Source organism: Salvelinus fontinalis, chromosome 15 (genome assembly GCF_029448725.1).
Source record: "Salvelinus fontinalis isolate EN_2023a chromosome 15, ASM2944872v1, whole genome shotgun sequence".
NCBI lineage: Eukaryota > Metazoa > Chordata > Actinopteri > Salmoniformes > Salmonidae > Salvelinus > Salvelinus fontinalis.
In genome coordinates this window covers 46,790,895-46,811,882 of record NC_074679.1, presented here as the reverse complement: position 1 = coordinate 46,811,882, position 20,988 = coordinate 46,790,895, and the positions used below count along the sequence as shown (strand labels likewise).

General features: G+C 44.6%; 2 protein-coding genes across 2 annotated transcripts in view; one reads left to right on the top strand and one right to left on the bottom strand.

Annotated features, from left to right (window-relative positions):
- Window positions 1-1,244, bottom strand: part of LOC129812069 (synaptosomal-associated protein 23-like) — a 48,413-nt gene extending 47,169 nt beyond the window's left edge. The window contains exon 1 of the mRNA XM_055864008.1: window positions 1,155-1,244. The gene's annotated coding sequence lies outside the window, so the exon portion shown is untranslated. The remainder of the gene's footprint in view (window positions 1-1,154) is intronic.
- A 42-nt stretch (window positions 1,245-1,286) lies between these two features.
- On the top strand, window positions 1,287-20,217 carry LOC129812068 (ras and Rab interactor 3-like). The gene is made up of 14 exons (XM_055864005.1): window positions 1,287-1,629; window positions 2,821-3,917; window positions 4,163-4,277; window positions 8,541-8,613; window positions 8,702-8,793; window positions 9,195-10,405; window positions 10,610-10,788; window positions 11,003-11,157; window positions 11,909-12,105; window positions 14,154-14,265; window positions 14,512-14,643; window positions 14,814-14,977; window positions 15,145-15,278; window positions 15,484-20,217. Exons 2-14 carry the CDS (start codon window positions 2,937-2,939, stop codon window positions 15,701-15,703), a joined length of 3,765 nt encoding a protein of 1,254 aa, XP_055719980.1. The 5' UTR covers window positions 1,287-1,629; window positions 2,821-2,936; the 3' UTR covers window positions 15,704-20,217.
- The last annotated feature ends 771 nt before the right edge of the window (window positions 20,218-20,988 follow it).

Below are 20,988 nucleotides of genomic sequence, written 5' to 3'. Positions count from 1 at the left end.
GAATTGCCCTTTAATTTAAAGTGATGTATTTCAGAGGGAACTTGCGTACTGTAATGATCACACATGGTGCACTAGCTCCCTGTGGTTCAGTCTCTAACCTTTGTGTAGTATCTGTTTCTCACACTCTTTCCTTCTTTCTCTGTTTGAGTGTGTCTCTCTCTCTCTCTCTCTCTGTCTCTCTCTCTCTTCTCTCTCTTCTCTCTCTCTCTCTCTCTCTCTCTCTCTCTCTCTCTCTCTCTCTCTCTCTCTCTTCTCTCTCTCTCTCTCTAACCCACTGCCCAGAAGAGGTCACACACTCTGCTAACAGGAAGCATCTGCTCCGCTACGCTCTTGCGTTACATAAACAAAAAGAGGAAAATCATTTGTTCAGATTTCAGTTAGATTTTCAGTGACAGCTCATTCAAAAACAATCAAAGTAATCGCACTGGCTGAAACTCCAAAAAGTTCTACGCCATCATTTGGCGAAGATTTAAATGAACTGCAGCCTACATTACAAACACAAGACACCTATGGCCAGGGATCTGTTTAGTCATTGATTTCCCAATACAGTATGCAGTTCATAGACATACACAACTCGGGAATATGTTGCACGTGTTTGGTCAGAAGTAAGGATTGAGATGAGGAGTAGAAAAGATGTACATTTAATTGCTTCGTTATGTTATAGGGAAACGTTGTAGATAGAGTGAACAATTCCGTTGGGTTCCAGGCTAGATAGAGAAGGGGGAATGCCATTGTGCACTAGCAGTGAAACCCTGCATACCCTGCATTTCACTACAGTTTCAAGTCTAGATCCAGGTTATAAAAGAAGGGGGGAATAAGAATGGCATTGTGCAGTGTGTGCGCTAGCAGCTGTGAAACCGACCACATGCTATACTACCCTACATTCCCCGTGTCTGGATCTGGGTTTGAGGGGGGTTTGAGGGGGGATTAAAGGGGTCGGCATCTGGATCTGTTTAAGCTAAAACACGCCTTCTTCTTCGTGCTAAACCCAATCAAGACGTAACGCTGTATTATAGTTTTAGTTTCCAAACTCCTTACAGAGAAAATAAGAAAAAGCCAGATGTGACTGTTGAGGAACTAAGAGTGACAGAGAGAGAGAGAGAAGTGGGACAAGAAGAGAAGAGAGGGTAGGTATAGAACTAAAACTGACATACCTGAAGGATAGCTGTGTGAAGGGGGGAGGAGTGGAGGAGAGGACAGAGGAAGGGGAGGGCAGGCTGACCACCCTGAACTACCTCTTCTTGACAGCACTGCAGTTCACAGAGACAGGAAGTAGAGACACACAGAAAGAGGGGAGGGGGAACGGGAGAGAGAGAGAGAGAGACAGAGCGAGAGAGAGAGAGAGAGAGAGAGACAGAGAGAGAAGAATACTTTTCCTGTCACCTAACTTCTTGCAAACTGTGCTGGACTGGAGCATGAGAAATACAGATTTAGGGTAGGAACACATTGTGAAATAGAAAAGATAGAAGAAGGATATTGGCGAAAAGAGAGAAGGACTTGGAGTTCTCAGTCTACCAACATGGATTGTTCCAGTAGAGTTGACTGTGGCAGGGATAGGTTTGGCGTCCAAACAAACTAATTATGAAAACAGCTGTTCTCGCTAAGGAAACCGGAGCATTTGCTGGCTGGGTATGTACAAACAATCTGTTGTAGAACTAGAAGATCTGCTGGGTCTGTAGTAGAAACAATCTGTTCTTGAAGGCCAAACTAAATGGACAGACGTTTAGTCTACGCAACGCGGGGCTCAAGGCCTCGCCCTCTTTTCTTTTCTAAACCTAAGAGAAGACACTAATTCAGCAACCGTTTTGGTTGTGTACCTCTATTTGAACAATCCTAACTTTGCTAAAGTTTTTGAAAAGCTTGTGTCAAAGATAGCCCGCCCTTGGCCACATGATTGTTTTAAAGCAAACATATGATGTATGATTAGTATTTGATACATGCACAAAGCTTTCTAAGATATGATTAAGTTAGGACTGCCTGCCAAGAGGTTGGGGTGGGGGATCCAGATGAAAACGAGAAGAGAGCAGCTTCAGGGGAAAATGTATTTGCTGAATCTGCTGAGAATGTGGGAAAATGTTCCTAACTGGAGAGGAGGATTGCAGACTGGCATGCATGAGTCATGGCTGACATGTTTTTTCATGATCTCTCCACTACCTTTGAGACTACTGAAAACGTTGTTCTTGGATCTCTTTGCATTTGAACTGTTAGCCACAGATATTTCCCAAGTATTTCAGGCGTAGGTGCGTTATGTACTGCACATGTGACTAATAATCAGTACATGCGGTGGTGTAAAGTACTTGAGGAAAAATACTTTAAAGGACTACTTAAGTAGTTTCTTTGGGTATCTGTACTTTACTTTTTGTATTTTTGACAACATTTCCTATAGAAATGAATGTACTTTTTACTCCATGCATTTTCCCTGACACCCAAAAGTACTCATTACATTTTGAATGCTTAGCAGGACATGATGGTCCAATTTACACACTTATCAAGAGAACATCCCTGGTCATCCCTACTGCTTCTGATCTGGTGGACTCACTAAACACACATGCTTCGTTTGTAAATTATGTCTGAGTGTGCCCCTGGCTACCCCTGTTTGCTTGATATAAGGAACTTGAAAAATATTTATACGTTTACTTTGACACTTAAGTATATTTTAGCAATTACATTTACTTTCACTCAAGTATGACAATTAAATGTAGGTACTTTGTGCACCAAAGAGTACATGAAATCACAGCCATTGGTAAAATAACCATACTTTACTCATGGCTAAGGGACATTAGTAAGGAAATCTAATCTCTTCCTCACTTCTCTCCATAGGGTGAATGCTGAGCCTCGCTCCCCACCTAGAACCCCCCCCTCACCCCTAACTTATCCTCAGGGTCAACAGCACCGTTCCCTCCACCTAGACCCCCCTCTCCTTAGGACCACCCCTGATGACTCCCCCGACTCCCCCCTCTAAACCTCCCCCTGTCTCACCCCCACCCCCTGTCTCACCCGCTGACCCCACTCCCTCACCACCATTCCATTTAGACTCCTCTACCCCCCTCCCCCCTAAACCCCTCACTCCCTCCTCACCCTCCTCATCCACACCACCCCTTTTTTTAGCATCTGAACTGCTCCCTCCTCAAATTGACTCGGCCATTGGCTCCACTGACACGACTGATGTCCCTCATGCCACTGTCCCAGAGGACTGTACCCCCCCACTCCCAAAACCCCAAGCACCTGATGTCCTAGGGGCATCCACTTCACCCCTCCCCACACCAATATCACCTCAAGTCTCAGTGCCCTCTACACTCCCTTTTCCTAATATCTTGGATGTCTCTCCTCCTCCTCTCCCCGTAGATATGTCCTCTTCAATCCCAGAGCTCTCTTCTTCAGAGCCAACCGTACCAGGACTTTCCTCTCACCCAGTCCTAAATCCCTCCTCACTTCCTCTCTCCTCTGCCCGTGTAGCTCCTATAGCAAAACCCCCTCCCTCCACTCCCCCCATTCATCCTCTTTCAAAACCCTCCTTATCTTCTTTCTCCTCTCCCCCTGTTCCTCCTGTCTCAAAGTTCTCCTCACCCCCCCTTCCTAAACCTTCAGCACCTCGAAAACTCTCCGGTCCATCCCAGCCGAGACCCCCTGTTCCTCACCCTCACTCGATAGCCAAGCCATCCTCCCCTGCTCTCCCCAGACCCCCTCTTCCATCTACCAAGCCCTCGTTTCCCCCTCTCCCCACCCCACTAGTCCCTCTTTCAGCTAAGCCCTCCCCAGCCCCAGCCCCAGCCCCAACCCCAGCCCCAACCCCAGCCACAGCCCCACCACCTAGCATCAGTATCCTGGAGAAGCTGATCAAAACATGTCCTGTGTGGTTGCAGTTAGCCATGGCCCAGGAGAAATCCTCACTTATACTGAAGAAAGAAACTCCTGGGGTGAGTGACAGACACATTCTCTTTACGCAAACACACAGGCACATGTTGTAACTGTCTGAGCATAACGAGCCTCAAACGGTGCTTCATTTATTACTCAAACACCCTTTCATAGACTTGCAAACATAGACGTCAAATACATACACACACACAAACACATGAAGGGCCAGACATCGTTTTCTGGCATAAGGAAATATCTCTACAGTGATATTTATTATGATATTGATAGTGTGACTTTGTGCACCCAGATCTTTTTAGTGCGTAAAAGCCCGGACCAGAAGGCCATGGTTCTGTCAGTACGTGTGTCTAACCAGCAGGGGGAGCTTCAGGTCCAGGACATTCTGGTTAAAGAAGAGAAGTCATGTGAGTATCCTAACTAGAGATGGTCTATGATGTTCTAATGTCCCTTGTAACAACTTTGTCCTAACCCTAAGCCTTCACAGTTTCCCACTGAAAGGGGATGTCTGTTTGTGTCCTGTCCTCAAACCCTAGTGAACAGTCCATGGTAAATAGATATGGGGACTATCAGTGTTAAAGCCCTTGTCCTGCTACCCCATCCATCCACACACACAGAACACATGATGCTAGGCCATCCATCCACACACACAGAACACATGATGCTAGGCCATCCATCCACACACACAGAACACATGATGCTAGGCCATCCATCCACACACACAGAACACATGATGCTAGAACATCCATCCACACACACAGAACACATGATTCTTGTCCATCCATCCACACACACAGAACACATGATGCTAGGCCATCCATCCACACACACAGAACACATGATTCTTGTCCATCCATCCACACACACAGAACACATGATGCTAGGCCATCCATCCACACACACAGAACACATGATTCTTGTCCATCCATCCACACACACAGAACACATGATGCTAGCCCATCCATCCATCCATCCACACACACAGAACCCAGGATGCTAGCCCATCCATCCATCCATCCACACACACAGAACCCCTGATGCTAGCCCACCCATCCATCCATCCATCCATCCATCCACACACAGAACCCATGATGCTAGCCCATCCATCCACACCCACAGAACACATGATGCTAGCCCATCCATCCATCCACAAACAGAACACATGATGCTAGCCCATCCATCCACACACACAGAACCCATGATGCTAGCCCATCCATCCATTCATCCACACACACAGAACACATGATGCTAGCCCATCCATCCACACACACAGAACCCATGATGCTAGCCCATCCATCCATCCACACACAGAACCCCTGATGCTAGCCCATCCATCCACACCCACAGAAAACATGATGCTAGCCCATCCATCCATCCACACACATAACCCACGATACTAGCCCATCCATCCACACACACACGGAACCCATGATGCTAGCCCATCCATCCATCCATCCATCTATCCACACACAGAACACATGATGCTAGCCCATCCATCCATCCACACACACAGAACACATGATGCTAGCCCATCCATCCATCCATCCATCCATCCACACACGGAACCCATGATGCTAGCCCATCCATCCATCCATCCACACACACAGAACACATGATGCTAGGCCATCCATCCACACACACAGAACACATGATTCTTGTCCATCCATCCACACATCCATCCACACACACAGAACACATGATGCTAGCCCATCCATCCATCCATCCATCCACACACACAGAACCCAGGATGCTAGCCCATCCATCCATCCACACACACAGAACCCCTGATGCTAGCCCACCCATCCATCAATCCATCCATCCACACACAGAACACATGAATGTAGCCCATCCATCCATCCACACACAGAACCCATGATGCTAGCTCATCCATCCATCCATCCACATACACAGAACCCATGATGCTAGCCCATCCATCCACACACACAGAACACATGATGCTAGCCCATCCATCCATCCACAAACAGAACACAGGATGCTAGCCCATCCATCCACACACACAGAACCCATGATGCTAGCCCATCCATCCATTCATCCACACACACAGAACACATGATGCTAGCCCATCCATCCACACACACAGAACCCATGATGCTAGCCCATCCATCCATCCACACACAGAACCCCTGATGCTAGCCCATCCATCCATCCATCCACACACAGAAAACATGATGCTAGCCCATCCATCCATCCATCCACACACATAACCCACGATGCTAGCCCATCCATCCACACACACACGGAACCCATGATGCTAGCCCATCCATCCACACACACAGAACACATGATGCTAGCCCATCCATCCATCCACAAACAGAACACAGGATGCTAGCCCATCCATCCACACACACAGAACCCATGATGCTAGCCCATCCATCCATTCATCCACACACACAGAACACATGATGCTAGCCCATCCATCCATTCATCCACACACACAGAACACATGATGCTAGCCCATCCATCCACACACACAGAACCCATGATGCTAGCCCATCCATCCATCCACACACAGAACCCCTGATGCTAGCCCATCCATCCATCCATCCACACACAGAAAACATGATGCTAGCCCATCCATCCATCCATCCATCCACACACATAACCCACGATGCTAGCCCATCCATCCACACACACACGGAACCCATGATGCTAGCCCATCCATCCATCCATCCATCCACACACAGAACACATGATGCTAGCCCATCCATCCATCCATCCACACACGGAACCCATGATGCTAGCCCATCCATCCATCCATCCACACACACAGAACCCATGATGCTAGCCCATCCATCCATCCACACACGGAACCCATGATGCCAGCCCATCCATCCATCCATCCACACACACAGAACCCATGATGCTAGCCCATCCATCCATCCACACACAGAACCCATGAAGCTAGCCCATCCATCCATCCACACACAGAACACATGATGCTAGCCCATCCATCCATCCACACACAGAACACATGATGCTAGCCCATCCATCCATCCACACACAGAACCCATGAAGCTAGCCCATCCATCCATCCACACACAGAACACATGCTGCTAGCCCATCCATCCATCCATCCATCCATCCATCCACATACACAGAACACATGATGCTAGCCTATCCATCCATCCATCCACACACAGAACACATGATGCTAGCCTATCCATCCATCCATCCACACACAGAACACATGATGCTAGCCCATCCATCCATCCATCCATCCATCCATCCATCCATCCATCCACATACACAGAACACATGATGCTAGCCTATCCATCCATCCATCCATCCACACACAGAACACATGATGCTAGCCCATCCATCCATCCACACACAGAACACATGATGCTAGCCCATCCATCCATCCATCCACACACACAGAACACATGATGCTAGCCCATCCATCCACCCACACACAGAACACATGATGCTAGCCCATCCATCTATCCATCCATCCATCCACATACACAGAACACATTATGCTAGCCCATCTATCCATCCATCCATCCACACAGAACACATGATGCTAGCCCATCCATCCATCCACACACAGAATACATGATGCTAGCCCATCCATCCATCCACACACAGAACACATGATGCTAGCCCATTCATCCATCCACACACAGAACATATGATGCTAGCCCATCCATCCACACACAAGAACACATTATTACAGCTGCTCTATGTGACATGTGTGACTTCTGTGGTGGAGAGGGGAGATTGAGGGTATTAACTTCCTGTCCCCTGCTCTTCTGGGCTGTAAGTCAACAGTACAGGACTTCCTGACACTCTGAGCTTACCAGACCCCGGCCTCAGTGTAGGGAGGTGTGTGTGTGTGCAGCCTGGTCTCATAGACTAGACAACATAGTAAATATAAATCCAGGCCACCCTACTTTAGTTTTTGCCCTACGTAATCTTCTGTCTTATATAACCATACCAAACATAACTAACCCTAACCCCTAACCATAATCCGTATTACATACCATACAAAACGCAACATACAGTATAATTGGAATGTCCCCGATTTACGTTTACTATGTTACGTCTACCCCTGAGTCCAGGTAGGTGTGTGTGTGTGTGCGTTTGTGTGTGAGAGAGAGAGATGTCCAGATATGTAAATTATCCAGTATAACAATAGCTGCATGTTCAGAATCTATATTTGTCAAGGAGTGCATGAAATGCACTTGGTATGCATGTCCTTGCAGCTACGTCCAGTAAATGTGTTGGCCTAGGATTGGGAAGGGCTTGTAACAAATGTTATCTGTTGCTCATCTCTGTCAACATTCAAAGTTTTCTTCCCTCTATAAATAGCTATTGTCTGTGGCTTGGATTGCTTAAGTTTCACTTTGCACATTGATAGTTACCATAGTATAGTTATACATGATATGAGAGAGAGAGAGAGAGAGAGAGAGAGAGAGAAAGAAATAGAGAGAGAGAACAAGAAAAAGAGTTGCAGCCCCTAAATCATGTGTGCAGGCCCCGATCTATCCCTGCTACATGATTAAGGGATCATTGTGATGTAGAATGTATACACGCATGACTGTAAGTCGCTTTCAGAATTTATACAGTATCAGTATCTAACATCAGTATTGATACAGTGTCAATATTGATAGAGTTGCGTTATAACACCCTTTCCAACCCCGTAACAGTGATCTACCTGGAAGGGTCTGTCCTGGTCTTTGACACCATCTTCAAACTCATCTCCTTCTACTGTGTCAGCCGGTAAGACAAGACTATCCTTCATATCCTACAGCCTGGCACTCAGAATATTCACTTGTTCTAAATGAATAATGATGAATTTATCTTCCAGGGATATTCTCCCCTTCACTCTGAGGTTGCCTGAGGTCATCGTCCAGGCAACCAAGTATGAAGACATAGACATGATATCGACGTTAGGCTCAGGTACTTTGAATGTATATTCCTTAGGTGTGTCTATGGGGTAGCAGCACATTATCTCACGGTACGACAAAAGAGTGTAGGAGCCTTTTGGTGAAATGGAGAGGAAGTGTGACAACCGTGTCGATGTGTGAGTGAGCGGATATTCAGACAGTGAAGTGCCCTGTACTGAATATATTAAGGCGAGCGCCCTCCTTTAATAGCCACACAACACAACCCTCCAGATTCAACAAAGACCCGTTTATATTCTCTCTGACGCTTTTTGTTCACTGTAATGATTGATTCTTCATCAGGAAGCAGCATATTTTGAACATAAGAGTGACATGAATGTCTAATGATGGGACTGTCAGTTTGGGGCTCAGCTCTCTAGTGATAGTGTGATGGTAACTCTCAGTTTCTCCTGTCAGATTTCTGGGGCTCTCAGCTGAACAGTTCCTCTGAGGAGCCAGGACAAAGGGGCACACCAGTAGGCCAGGGCCAGGGTCACAGCTCCTCCTGTGAGATCCATCTGTCTGCTGGGACCGGTAACGAGCGGCTGTGGTACGTTAACCCCATCTTCATTGAGGAGTATTGCAGCAGCCTGGAGGCCTCCACTCCCGTCGCTGCTCCCATCCTCAGGAGCCAGAGCCTGAACACCCCAGGCCAAGGGCAGGGGCAAGTACCCCCCACGTTCAAACGCCCCCCACCCCGACCCCCTAATGTCCCTGAGGGATTGTTACTGTCACAGGGGGCCAAGCATGGGAACAGAGGGACGTCTGATTCCCCCTCCCCACGCTCACCACCCACACTTCGTAGAGTTACAGTCAAGTTAGGGCAGAAAGGGGAAGGAAACAGCAGCAAAGGCAGTGTGGAGGGAGAGAGAGCTGCCTCTCAACTTTGCTCAGAGAGAGAGGTGTCAGTTATAGCCACTGACTCAGTAGCAGCTACTCAGCCTCTACAGCCGCTGTCACCGCACGGAGCAACAGCTAGACATCAGCACCCAGCACCCCGGCCACCCCCACACAGGATACCACTTGTGCCCCTCCGGCGGATGCACTCAGAGAAGCGTCCTCCACCCCCAGGACAGGAGCCGCCCCAGGAGAGCAGTGTTGGTACAGTGCCTGTTGCTTCGCTGGTGTGCATCGACGGCACCACCAACATGGCAGAGGAGAAGAAGGAGTTAAGAGTGGAGCCCTATGCTGGTGAGACAGAGACACTGCAGAGGCAAGGGACATCAGAGACTTCAAACAACAGTGACGCTGTCAACGTGGCTGCACCAGCCCCTCTGACGAAGAGGGCCGCACCGCCAGTCCCGCCTCCCAGAAAGAATAAGCCCTCCCAGGCCACGCCCACTACAACTCTCTCCCCAGACATGATAGGTGGAGAACTTCTCTCAATCAATGCATCATTAGACACCCCCCAGACCTCCAGCATCCCCTCGCCAGCCCGGAGGGCCATTTCCATCGCTGAGGGGGAGGTGAGGGAGGCCAGGGGGGCAGATGTGTCCCTGTACGCCCCTGATGGTGGCGCGGCCCTGCCTGCATTGGACCATGACTCTTACTCTACCAGCAGCACAGAGGAGGAGGCTGATACCGTGGCCAGCCAGGCTGGAGGGGCCGTTGGGACCAACAATACCAAAGTATATATATTTATTTTATTGATTTATTCAACCTTTATTTCCCCAGGAAGTCCCATGTAACATTATTATGCAGCTCAGCTGTGTAACTAGCATTATCCTAACTACAAGCTTCATTTGCTGCTGTGGCTTTCTTACTGTATGAGAATTTGCATGACATTTTCCTGTCAAATAAAATACTTATCATTCAAAACCAACAAACCCCAGGTGTCAATGAAAAGGACCCCGACCATTATGCTGGACCGGGCCAAGCAACGCCTCTCCATGGTCCACTTCCCCAGTGTGTTTACCAACTTCATGAGCGCTGACCATAAGCTGCAGAAGAGGATTGTGGAACTGTCCCGGGACGGGAGCTCCTACTTCGGGAACCTGGTGAAGGATTACAGGTAGGGATCAGTTCAAAAAAATATATTTTTTTTTTTTGGAATCGCTTCGTTGATGGGCTGATTAGGGCCAAACGTATTTTCATTCAAAGCAGAATCTTGTTCATTTCAACTCATATCTCTGTCCAGCCATGGAAAATGTCACTTAAATTGGCATAAAAAAATAAAAATATCACTTCAGAAACCCTCAATCGACTAATTAAGGAATCTATCCCAGGGTGTATATCCTGGAGACCATGGGGAAGCACAGCTCCAGCACTGAGCTGCTGCAGGAGATCAGGCAGATGATGACCCAGCTGAAGAGTTACCTCATCCAGAGCACTGAGCTGCAGAACCTACTGGAGCCCAACGTCTACACAGAGGACAAACTAGGTACCTGCTTACTCACATAATTCTCCTCTTTATACTCAACATTCATCTATCAATACCCAGCGTTAAAAACTCCATTCTGTAGATTCCTTACCCGGTCAAAGTTCCACTTTCTCCTTACTTTAATTGTCCCGTTGGACACTGAATAAGGTGGGCATGTTCATTTGAAGTATTTTGTCAAAAGTGTTCCCATTATGTTCCCGTTATTCCGTGTCAAACAGGAAGCAGTTGTCATTAACAGTCTTCTCATTGAGCGCGGTAAATTAGACTTTGCAGTGGCACCTATCAAATAACAACAGGGACAGAAGACATAGTTGTTAGTCAGGGTTGTCACCGTTGACATTTTGATGGCTTAACTGGGTTGTTGGTATACAAGAAGTCCCCTTTGATATACAACTTATTTTGCCTCCAGCGTGAAATGCTGAATGCCAGGTTTTCTTACACAGTGTACATACAGAATACACTATATATTAAAGGGAGGATAATATTCATACTGAATTAATAACCATTTGAAAAGATTTTTCCCATAAAGAACTACAGTATAACTGCAGGCAAAATGACAATAGTTGGCAAAAACACTTCAATTAATCGGCTTCCGTATTTGCATAGAGAGTATAATAACCAGCAGCATTGAGTAGCCACATTCTAGTTTCCTCCGTTACTCTTTGCACTGCACAGAAGACTAACTGTAGCCACAACATGCTCTCTCCCCAATGATTTCTAACCAGTGTTTTTTTGTTTTGTTCCTCTCCAGAGGTGATTATGGAGGCTGCTCTGTGTAAGGCTGTGCTGAAGCCTCTGCGGGAGGCTGTCTACTCCGGCCTGAAGAACATCCACTCCAGGGGGGGCTGTCTGAAGAGACTGAGGGAGAACCAGAGTGTGGTCCTGGGCACCACCACCACAGATCTGGGGGTCACCACCAGCGTTCCAGAGATCCCCGTCATGGAGAAGGTAGACAGGGCTGCATCTGAAATTGCACATGATTCTCTATGCAGTGCATTGCTTTGACCCCTTGATCACATTCTATGGCTCCTGACTTTTTGTCTTGTGTGTTTTTGTCCGATGTGAATTTCCCTTCGGAGATTTAGAAAGTACATATCTATACTGGGCATCATAAGTATTCACCGCCCTTGGATTTCTTCACATTTTATTGTGTTACAAAGTGGGATTAAAATGTATTTAATTGTGATCTATACAAAATACTCTGTAAAGTCAAAGTGGAAGATGAATTATGAATTAAAACTAAAACACGAATATACCTTGATTAGATACGTATTCACCCCTGAGTCAATACATGTTAGAATCACCTTTGACAGTGATTACAGCTGTACGTCTTCTTGGGACACCTGGATTGTGCAATATTTGCCCATTATTCTTAAACAAAAAAATTCAAGCTCTGTCAAGGTGTTTGGGATCATGGCTAAAATGTTAATAGTTCTCTTAATTTCAGTATATGTGACAAGTATAGTGTAGAGAGTCATTGCACCATCTAAACCGCTGTGAAATATATTTTCCATAACCAAAAATATTGTATTTTCAGATGTTTGAAGCTGGTGTACTAAAAAATGCAAAAACGAAACTTAAGAAAGGGAAGCATAAAAATAGCGCACATAGAACAGATCTACCACTTGTCAGACTTGCTTTCAATCAGAATGACATATCTATATCCCACATTTCTATGTGAATTTGGTCAGGTAGCTCAAAAAGTTACATATTGCAGCTAAAAATCTATTTCAATCCCACTTTGTAACATAACAAAATGTGCAAAAATCCAAGGGGGTGAATACTATCTATCTATCTATCTATCTATCTATCTATCTATCTATCTATCTATCTATCTATCTATCTATCTATCTATCTATCTATCTATCTATCTATCTATCTATCTATCTATCTAATTCAAGGGGCTTTATTGGCATGGGAAACGTGTTAACATTGCCAAAGCAAGTGAGGTAGATCATATACAAAAGTGAAGTAAACAATACAAATTAACAGTAAACATTACACATACAGAGTTTCAAAACAATAAAGACATTACAAATGTCATATTATACATATATATATACAGTGTTGTAACAATGTACAAATGGTTAAAGTACACAATGGAAAATAAATAAGCATAAATATGGGTTGTATTTACAATGGTGTTTGTTCTTCACTGGTTGCCCTTTTCTTGTGGCAACAGGTCACAAATCTTGCTGCTGTGATGGCACACTGTGGAATTTCACCCAGTAGATATGGGAGTTTGTCAAAATTGGATTTGTTTTCGAATTCTTTGTGGATCTGTGTAATCTGAGGGAAATATGTCTCTCTATGGTCATACATTGGGCAGGAGGTTAGGAAGTGCAGCTCAGTTTCCACCTCATTTTGTGGGCAGTGAGCACATAGCCTGTCTTCTCTTGAGAGCCATGTCTGCCTACGGCGGCCTTTCTCAATAGCAAGGCTATGCTCACTGAGTCTGTACATAGTCAAAGCTTTCCTTAAGTTTGGGACAGTCACAGTGGTCAGGTATTCTGCCACTGTGTACTCTCTGTTTAGGGCCAAATAGCATTCTAGTTTGCTCTGTTTTTTTGTTAATTCTTTCCAATGTGTCAAGTAATTATCTTTTTGTTTTCTCATGATTTGGTTGGGTCTAATTGTGCTGTTGTCCTGGGGCTCTGTGGGGTGTGTTTGTGTTTGTGAATAGAGCCCCAGGACCAGCTTGCTTAGGGGACTCTTTTCCAGGTTAATCTCTCTGTAGGTGATGGCTTTGTTATGGAAGGTTTGGGAATCGCTTCCTTTTAGGTGGTTGTAGAATTTAACGGCTCTTTTCTGGATTTTGATAATTAGTGGGTATCGGCCTAATTCTGCTCTGCATGCATTATTTGGTGTTCTACGTTGTAGACAGAGGATATTTTTGCAGAATTCTGCATGCAGAGTCTCAATTTGGTGTTTGTCCCATTTTGTGAAGTCTTGGTTGGTGAGCGGACCCCAGACCTATCTCTATCTATCTATCTTAGATCCAGCTGAAGCTGATGACCCTCCACCTTGAGTACTCCCCTCAGAAGAAGATTGATCTGCTCCTCAAGACCTGCAAGATCATCTATGAGTCCATGTCTATAGGCTGCCCAGGTGAGGCACTGTCTTTGTTGCCGGGTAGATTTTGGTGGTTAAATTACAATGATCTTTGTCATGTTCGCTAGTGTAACAGTAGTCTCACAATGCCAAACAAACGTCAGGAAGCATGGAAATCGAGGCTAGTATAAGAGTCCAGATTGAAGTTGATGATGAGTGATCATTACTGCCTGACGACACCAACGTCTACAAATACCTGACTGTCGTGTAAACTGATTGGGATGGCGGTTGACTTGCCAACAGGAAAAGCCTATGGCGTGGATGACTTCCTGCCGGTGCTGATGTACGTCCTGGCCAGGAGCAACATGGCCTTCCTGCTACTGGATGTGGAGTACATGATGGAGCTGATGGACCCTGCACTGCAGTTAGGAGAAGGTAGGGACAAACTAAATTCCATACACATGCACACATAGGTGCAGACAAGATCCCATACACACACAGACCACGCGCAAGCACACATGCGGACGCACACATACTGCTGTACCCAAACACACAGATAGTACCACTGTTAATGGCGACTATATTTTGTGTGTGTGTGCCACCAGGCTCTTACTACCTGACGACCACGTATGGAGCCTTGGAGCACATAAAGAACTATGACACGCAGGCGTTGACACAGCAGCTCAGTCTGGAGATCCAGGACTCTATCCACCGCTGGGAGAAGAGACGCACCCTGAACAAGGCCCGGGTGTCACGCACATCTGTACAGGTCAGTTTGGACCACCATATGAATACAATACAATATGTCACTGCAGTATTGGGATATTGGATAATTCTGACTATATAACTATTCTTTGAAATTGTAATTGTCACTACGAAAACAGTTTTCCTGTGATATCTGATGTCCTCCTGCTTTTTGCTCTGGTCCCATTCCAGGACTTCATCAATGTGTCGTTCCTGGAGGCGGGGTCTAACACTAAGACCCTGGGGGTTCTCTCCACCACCACGGCCCAGGACCTGTGTGCCCAGTGTGCGGGCAAGTTCGAGGTGCTGGAGCCAGAGTTCTACAGGTACAATCTCCTGCCGTTGTGCCCTTGAGCAAGGCATTTATCCCCTAAAAACGTCTCCATCTCCATCCACGCATGCTGCTCTGTGGCTGACACTGTGCCTGTCAATACTGTATGTGTATGCTTTTGGGATGTAGGCAAAAGACACATTTCCCTTTCTCACAGAATGGACAATAAAGTATTGATTCTATTTTATTCTATTCCACAGCCTGAGTGTGCTAGTTGAGGGCCACTACCAGCTCCTGGCCCCAGAGGAGTTCCCCCTCACCATCAAGTCTAGTTTCCACCACAGTGAGCCCCGCAAGGAGTACCACTTTGTCTACCGGCCTGGAAGGACAGAGTCGGAAGGGCAGGAGGCCGAGAGTGAGGAGCCAGCACCCACAGCGGAGACAGAGCCTGACGAGGAGAAGAGTCTGATCGAGATATGATATTAAGGTGTGTGTGTGTGTGTGTGTGTGTGTGGTGCGTGCATGCATGGCCTAGACGAAGCTCAAATGATTGAGGAGCTGCTCAAGGGAATGCAATGGCATCCTCCTCAACCATAACAGACATTTTAAACGAGACATGGATTTTTTCTTTAGTGGCGCAAAATGGACTGAACTCCAAGATGGACAGGATAGTTCTGCCAAACCATACAATCTTCAATACAATTCAACCTTCAGGTTTGAGAACATGTGGAGCCTTTGTGAAAGAAGAGAACCATCACCTCACCTCGGACCTCAGGTCTAAATTTCACTCAAGTTTACTTTGGCTTCTGTATGACTTCTACGCTGACTCATCTTGCTCAGTGAGTCTCTGCAAGGTTGACCAAAGCTGCAGCGATAAAGGGATATTGTCCTCCTCTAGTTTGAAAGGGTACAATGGCATGGATAATTAAAAGATAAAGGATCAGGACAAGGAGACTCGGTTTGCATCCCAAATGGCACCCTATTCCCTACATAGTGCACCATTTTTGACCGGGGGACCATTAGGGCACTATGTAGGGAATAGGGTCTAATTTGGGCCGACCATGTATCCTGTCTGGTCGGTGTTCATTTTCATATTTAACAGACTTTACGCTTCTTCAATAGTTCAGACAGACAATGAGCTGTTCAATGGATTTGCTAATTGAATTGTGCATGACAATATCCTTGCCAATATTATCTGAGTGGGTTTATATGCTCAAGACAGACTGCTACTCTCTGTATATCCATATTTGCTCTGCTGGATTTGTATACTCTTGCAGCTGTGCTGTGGATCGGTTTCATCAATGTCCTGAAAGAACCTTTGATGTCTCATTCTAGAAGGTATCTGTTACAATACCATCCATTAAGGTCAAACGCAATTCCCTTAAGTCTACCAGGCGCTCATGGTTTACATTGGTTAATGGTGCTAAGCCATATTATACTGTAATGAATTAAACTGTCACCATGACTTTATATAGCGTGTGTCTTTTATTGTTTTCCACATTTGATAAGTGAATTGTGTCGTTTTTCATAGGCAAACTGTTTTATGTGGACGTATCAGGAGAAGAAATGCTGGATATACATTTTTTGATCATTTCAGAAATTCCAATGTATTATCAATAGAATGGATCCACACTGAATAACAAAATCCCTAATTTACCCGCGTAGAATTCTGTGGAAAATGATGTTATATTGAGTTGCTTTCCAAAAAATCGTAATGAAGTGAAATATTGTCTTACAAAAGGAGACAGGACAAGGATATATCAGGTTATTTGTGTTGGTGAGCGTATGTGTGGTGTCTTTCCGTCTGTGACGTTTTGGGGGTACAAAGAAATGAGGGGGTGTGTTGTCTGTATGTCAGATGGAGAGCGGGAGAGATAAAGAGGGAGAGAGGGAGAGATGAGGAGAGAGGGAGATGGAGAGTACGCTAGATGACGTCTAAGAGGTTATCAGTTTGCACACGTAACAGAGTCCTTAATTGAAACAATAACAAAGCGTCACCCCGCCTCTGTTTTGCTAACAAGCTGAGGGATGGCACTGGAGAAATGTAACCACTCTCAAATTCATAGACAGAGCTATGGATGCAAGGACTGACCATCCATGATGTCATAAGTATAGTTGTAACCATGTTTTGAGGCTACACAGTGTTTGTTTACATGTACAGTGTTTATAACCAAATGGAGTAAAACAAGCTCCCATTTAGGGTTCTGATAGGGTTTCACAATCGATCTGAGCTCATGAAGCATTTATACGTTAATTTCTTCAAGAATCAATGGGTATTATATCATTGATTTAAAGTCCAAAAATGGATGTAGCAACTAAGGATTTTAGCTTTAAGAACTTACCGAAAGCGCACTCCACAGCTAGCTCGAAATGTCGCCAATGGAACTATCAAATTAAAACTTTTTTTTATAGCTTAATTGGTTGGTACGAGCAGAGGCGGGGACAGTGGAGGAAGCTGCACTGTTAGCAGCACACCGACATCATTTCCACCGGTTGAATCCCTATTTGCATAAAGTGTACAAGGTGATGATGCAATATGTGTCACATTCCTGACCGGTTTTCTGTTATTTTGTATGTGTTTGACGGTCAGGGCATGAGTTTGGGTGGGTAGTCTATGTTATGTGTTTCTATGTTGGTAAAAGGGTGACCTGATATGGCTCTCAATTAGAGGCAGGTGGTTTTCATTTCCTCTGATTGAGAGCCATATTAAGGTAGGTGTTTTCACTTTGATTGTTGTGGGTGGTTGTTTCCTGTGTCTGTGTTTGTAGCGCCACACGGGACTGTTTCGGTTTGTTTGTCCGTTCGTTCGTTTTGTGTAGTTATTTCTCCTGTTCGTGCGTTCTTCGTTACATGTAAGTTCTTACGTCCAGGTCTGTCTACATCGTTTTGTTATTTTTGTTTAGTATCAAGTATAGTTCGTTTTTTGTCTGGTTTAAATAAATATAATGTCATTTCACAACGCTGATTTTTGGTCGAATCCCTGCTCCTCCTCTTCTGAATGATGAAGAGGAGGAGCAGGGATTCGATCTCCCCCTTGCTCGCACACACTTTTTCAGTTCTGCCCACACATTTTCTATAGGATTGAGCTCAGGGATTTGTGATGGCCACTCCCATACCTTGACTTTGTTGTCCTTCAGCCATTTTGCCACAACTTTGGAAGTATGCTTGGGGTCATTGTCCATTTGGAAGACCCATTTGCGACCAAGCTTTAACTTCCTGAATTATGTCTTGAGATGTTGCTTCAATATATCAACATCATTTTTATCCCTCATGATGCATTCTATTTTGTGACGTGCACAAAGTCCCTCCTGCAGCAGCGCACCCCCACAACATGATGCTGCCACTCCCATGCTTCACGGTTGGGATGGTGTTCTTTGACTTGCAAGCCTCCCCCTTTTTCCTCCAAACATAACGATGGTCATTATGGCCAAACAGTAATATTTTTGTTTCATCAGACTAGAGGACATTTCTCCAAAAAGTACAATCTTTGTCCCTATGTGCATTTGCAAACCGTAGTCTGTCTTTTTTATGGTGGTTTTGGAGCAGTGGCTTCTTCCTTGCTGAGTGGCCTTTCAGATTCTGTCGATATAGGACTTGTTTTACTGTGGATATAGATACTTTTGTACCTGTTTCCTCCACCATCTTCACAAGGTCCTTTGCTGTTGTTCTGGGATTGATTTGCACTTTTCGCACCAAAGTACATTCATCTCGAGGAGACAGAACGCGTCTCCTTCCTGAGCGGTATGACGGCTGTGTGATCCCATGGTGTTTATTCTTGCGTTCTATTGTTTGTACAGATGAACGTGGTACCTTCAGGCGTTTGGAAATTGCTCCCAAGGATGAACCAGACTTGTGGAGGTCTACAATTTTTTTTCTGATGTCTTGGCTGATTTCTATTGATTTTCTCATTATGTCAAGCAAAGAGGCACTGAGTTTGAAGGTCGGCCTTGAAATACATCCACAGGTACACCTCCAATTAACTCCAATTATGTTAATTAGCCTACCAGAAGCTTCTAAAGCCATGACATTTTCTGGAATTTTCCACGCTGTTTAAAGCCACAGCCAACTTAGTGTATGTAAACTTCTGACCCACTGGAATTGTGATACAGTAAATTATAAGTGAAATAATCTGTCAAAATTACTTGGAAAATGACTTGTGTCATGCACAAAGTAGATGTCCTAACCGACTTGCCAAGAAATTTGTGGAGTTTGTGGAGAAATTTGTGGAGAAATTTGTGGAGTGGTTGAAAAACGAGTTTTAATGACTCCAACCTAACTGTATGTAAACTTCCGACTTCAACTGTAAATATACAAAAAAATAAAATAATATACTTCGAACACGAGATGTATTTTTCGAGTATATGTTATGTATACTGTAAATATAATATCATTACACTTCAACACACTTTTTAAAAGTTAAAAGTGTACTTTATATTAATAGTTTTTTCAGTCTTTTAGAATCCTATACTTGTCTAGTTAAATAAAGGTTAAATAAAACAAAATAAAATACTATATGTTCACTATCATTAAACTTAAACACACTCATTAAAACTGTTCTTCAACTTCAAATCGCTTTATTTGTAATTTAGTATTCATTCAAAATACACTTGGAGTTGGACGAAGCATTGTTTTTTTTAATGAAACTCTGCTTTGCAGTGATCATGTAAACTATAAGTATACAGTGCCTTGCAAAAGTATTCATACCCCTTGTATTTCTTCAAATTTTATTGTGTTAAAAAGTGGGAATAAATTGATTTAATTGTCATTCGTTGTCAACAATGAACACAAAATACTCTGTAATGTCAAAGTGCAGAGCCCCACCTCTTTCAGCCCCACATTTTTACCAAAGAATTTCCCAAAATATTTATAGATTTTTTTGGGGGGGGGGGGTGCTTGCCTGTTTTGCATGTTATTTTGGCATTAATATGAGTCACATATCAGTTTGCAAACAATGTAAAAAAATATATATCATTGAGTTAATAAAGCTGCATATAAACATGGTCTCTTTTTTGTTTCTTGCCCCTGTATATTCACTAAATCTCTGAGACTTTAACCATTTGCCTCAAGTGTCTGCATCTGGATTTCATCCTGAGTCATGATAGGAATGTTACCATGAGCCCATTGGTGATTGTAAAACAGTTGCAGAGTTCAATGGCTGTGATGGGAGAAAACTCAGGATGGATCAACAACATTGTAGGGACTCCACAATAATGATTTAAATGACAGAGTGAAAGTAATAATACAAATATACACAATCAACATTTTCCAAAATATACATCTATGCAACATCGGCAAGTACTGGGGAGTTTTTCCGGATAAAAAGAAACGGGATGGAGTTAACATTAAGCACAGGCAAAATCCTTGAGGAAAAACAGTTTGTCTGCTTTACAACAGACGCTGGGGGAGGAATTCCCCTTTTAGCAGGACATTTTAACCTACAACACAAGACCAAATCTACACTGGAGCTGCTTACCAAGAAGACAGCGAATGTGGCCAAGTTACAGTTTTTACTTAAATCTGCTTGAAAATCTAAGGCAAGATTTGAACATTTCTGTGTAGTCATGAGCACCAACATCTTGACAGAGCTTGAAGACTTATGAAAAAAAGAATGGGTAAATATTGCACAATCCAGGTGTGTGAAGCTCTTAGAGACTTACCCAAGAAGACTCACTGCCGTAATCACTGACAACAGTGTTTCTAGCATGTATTGACTCAGGGAACGACTATATTTTAGTTATTTCATTTCTATCAATCTTAAAAATAAA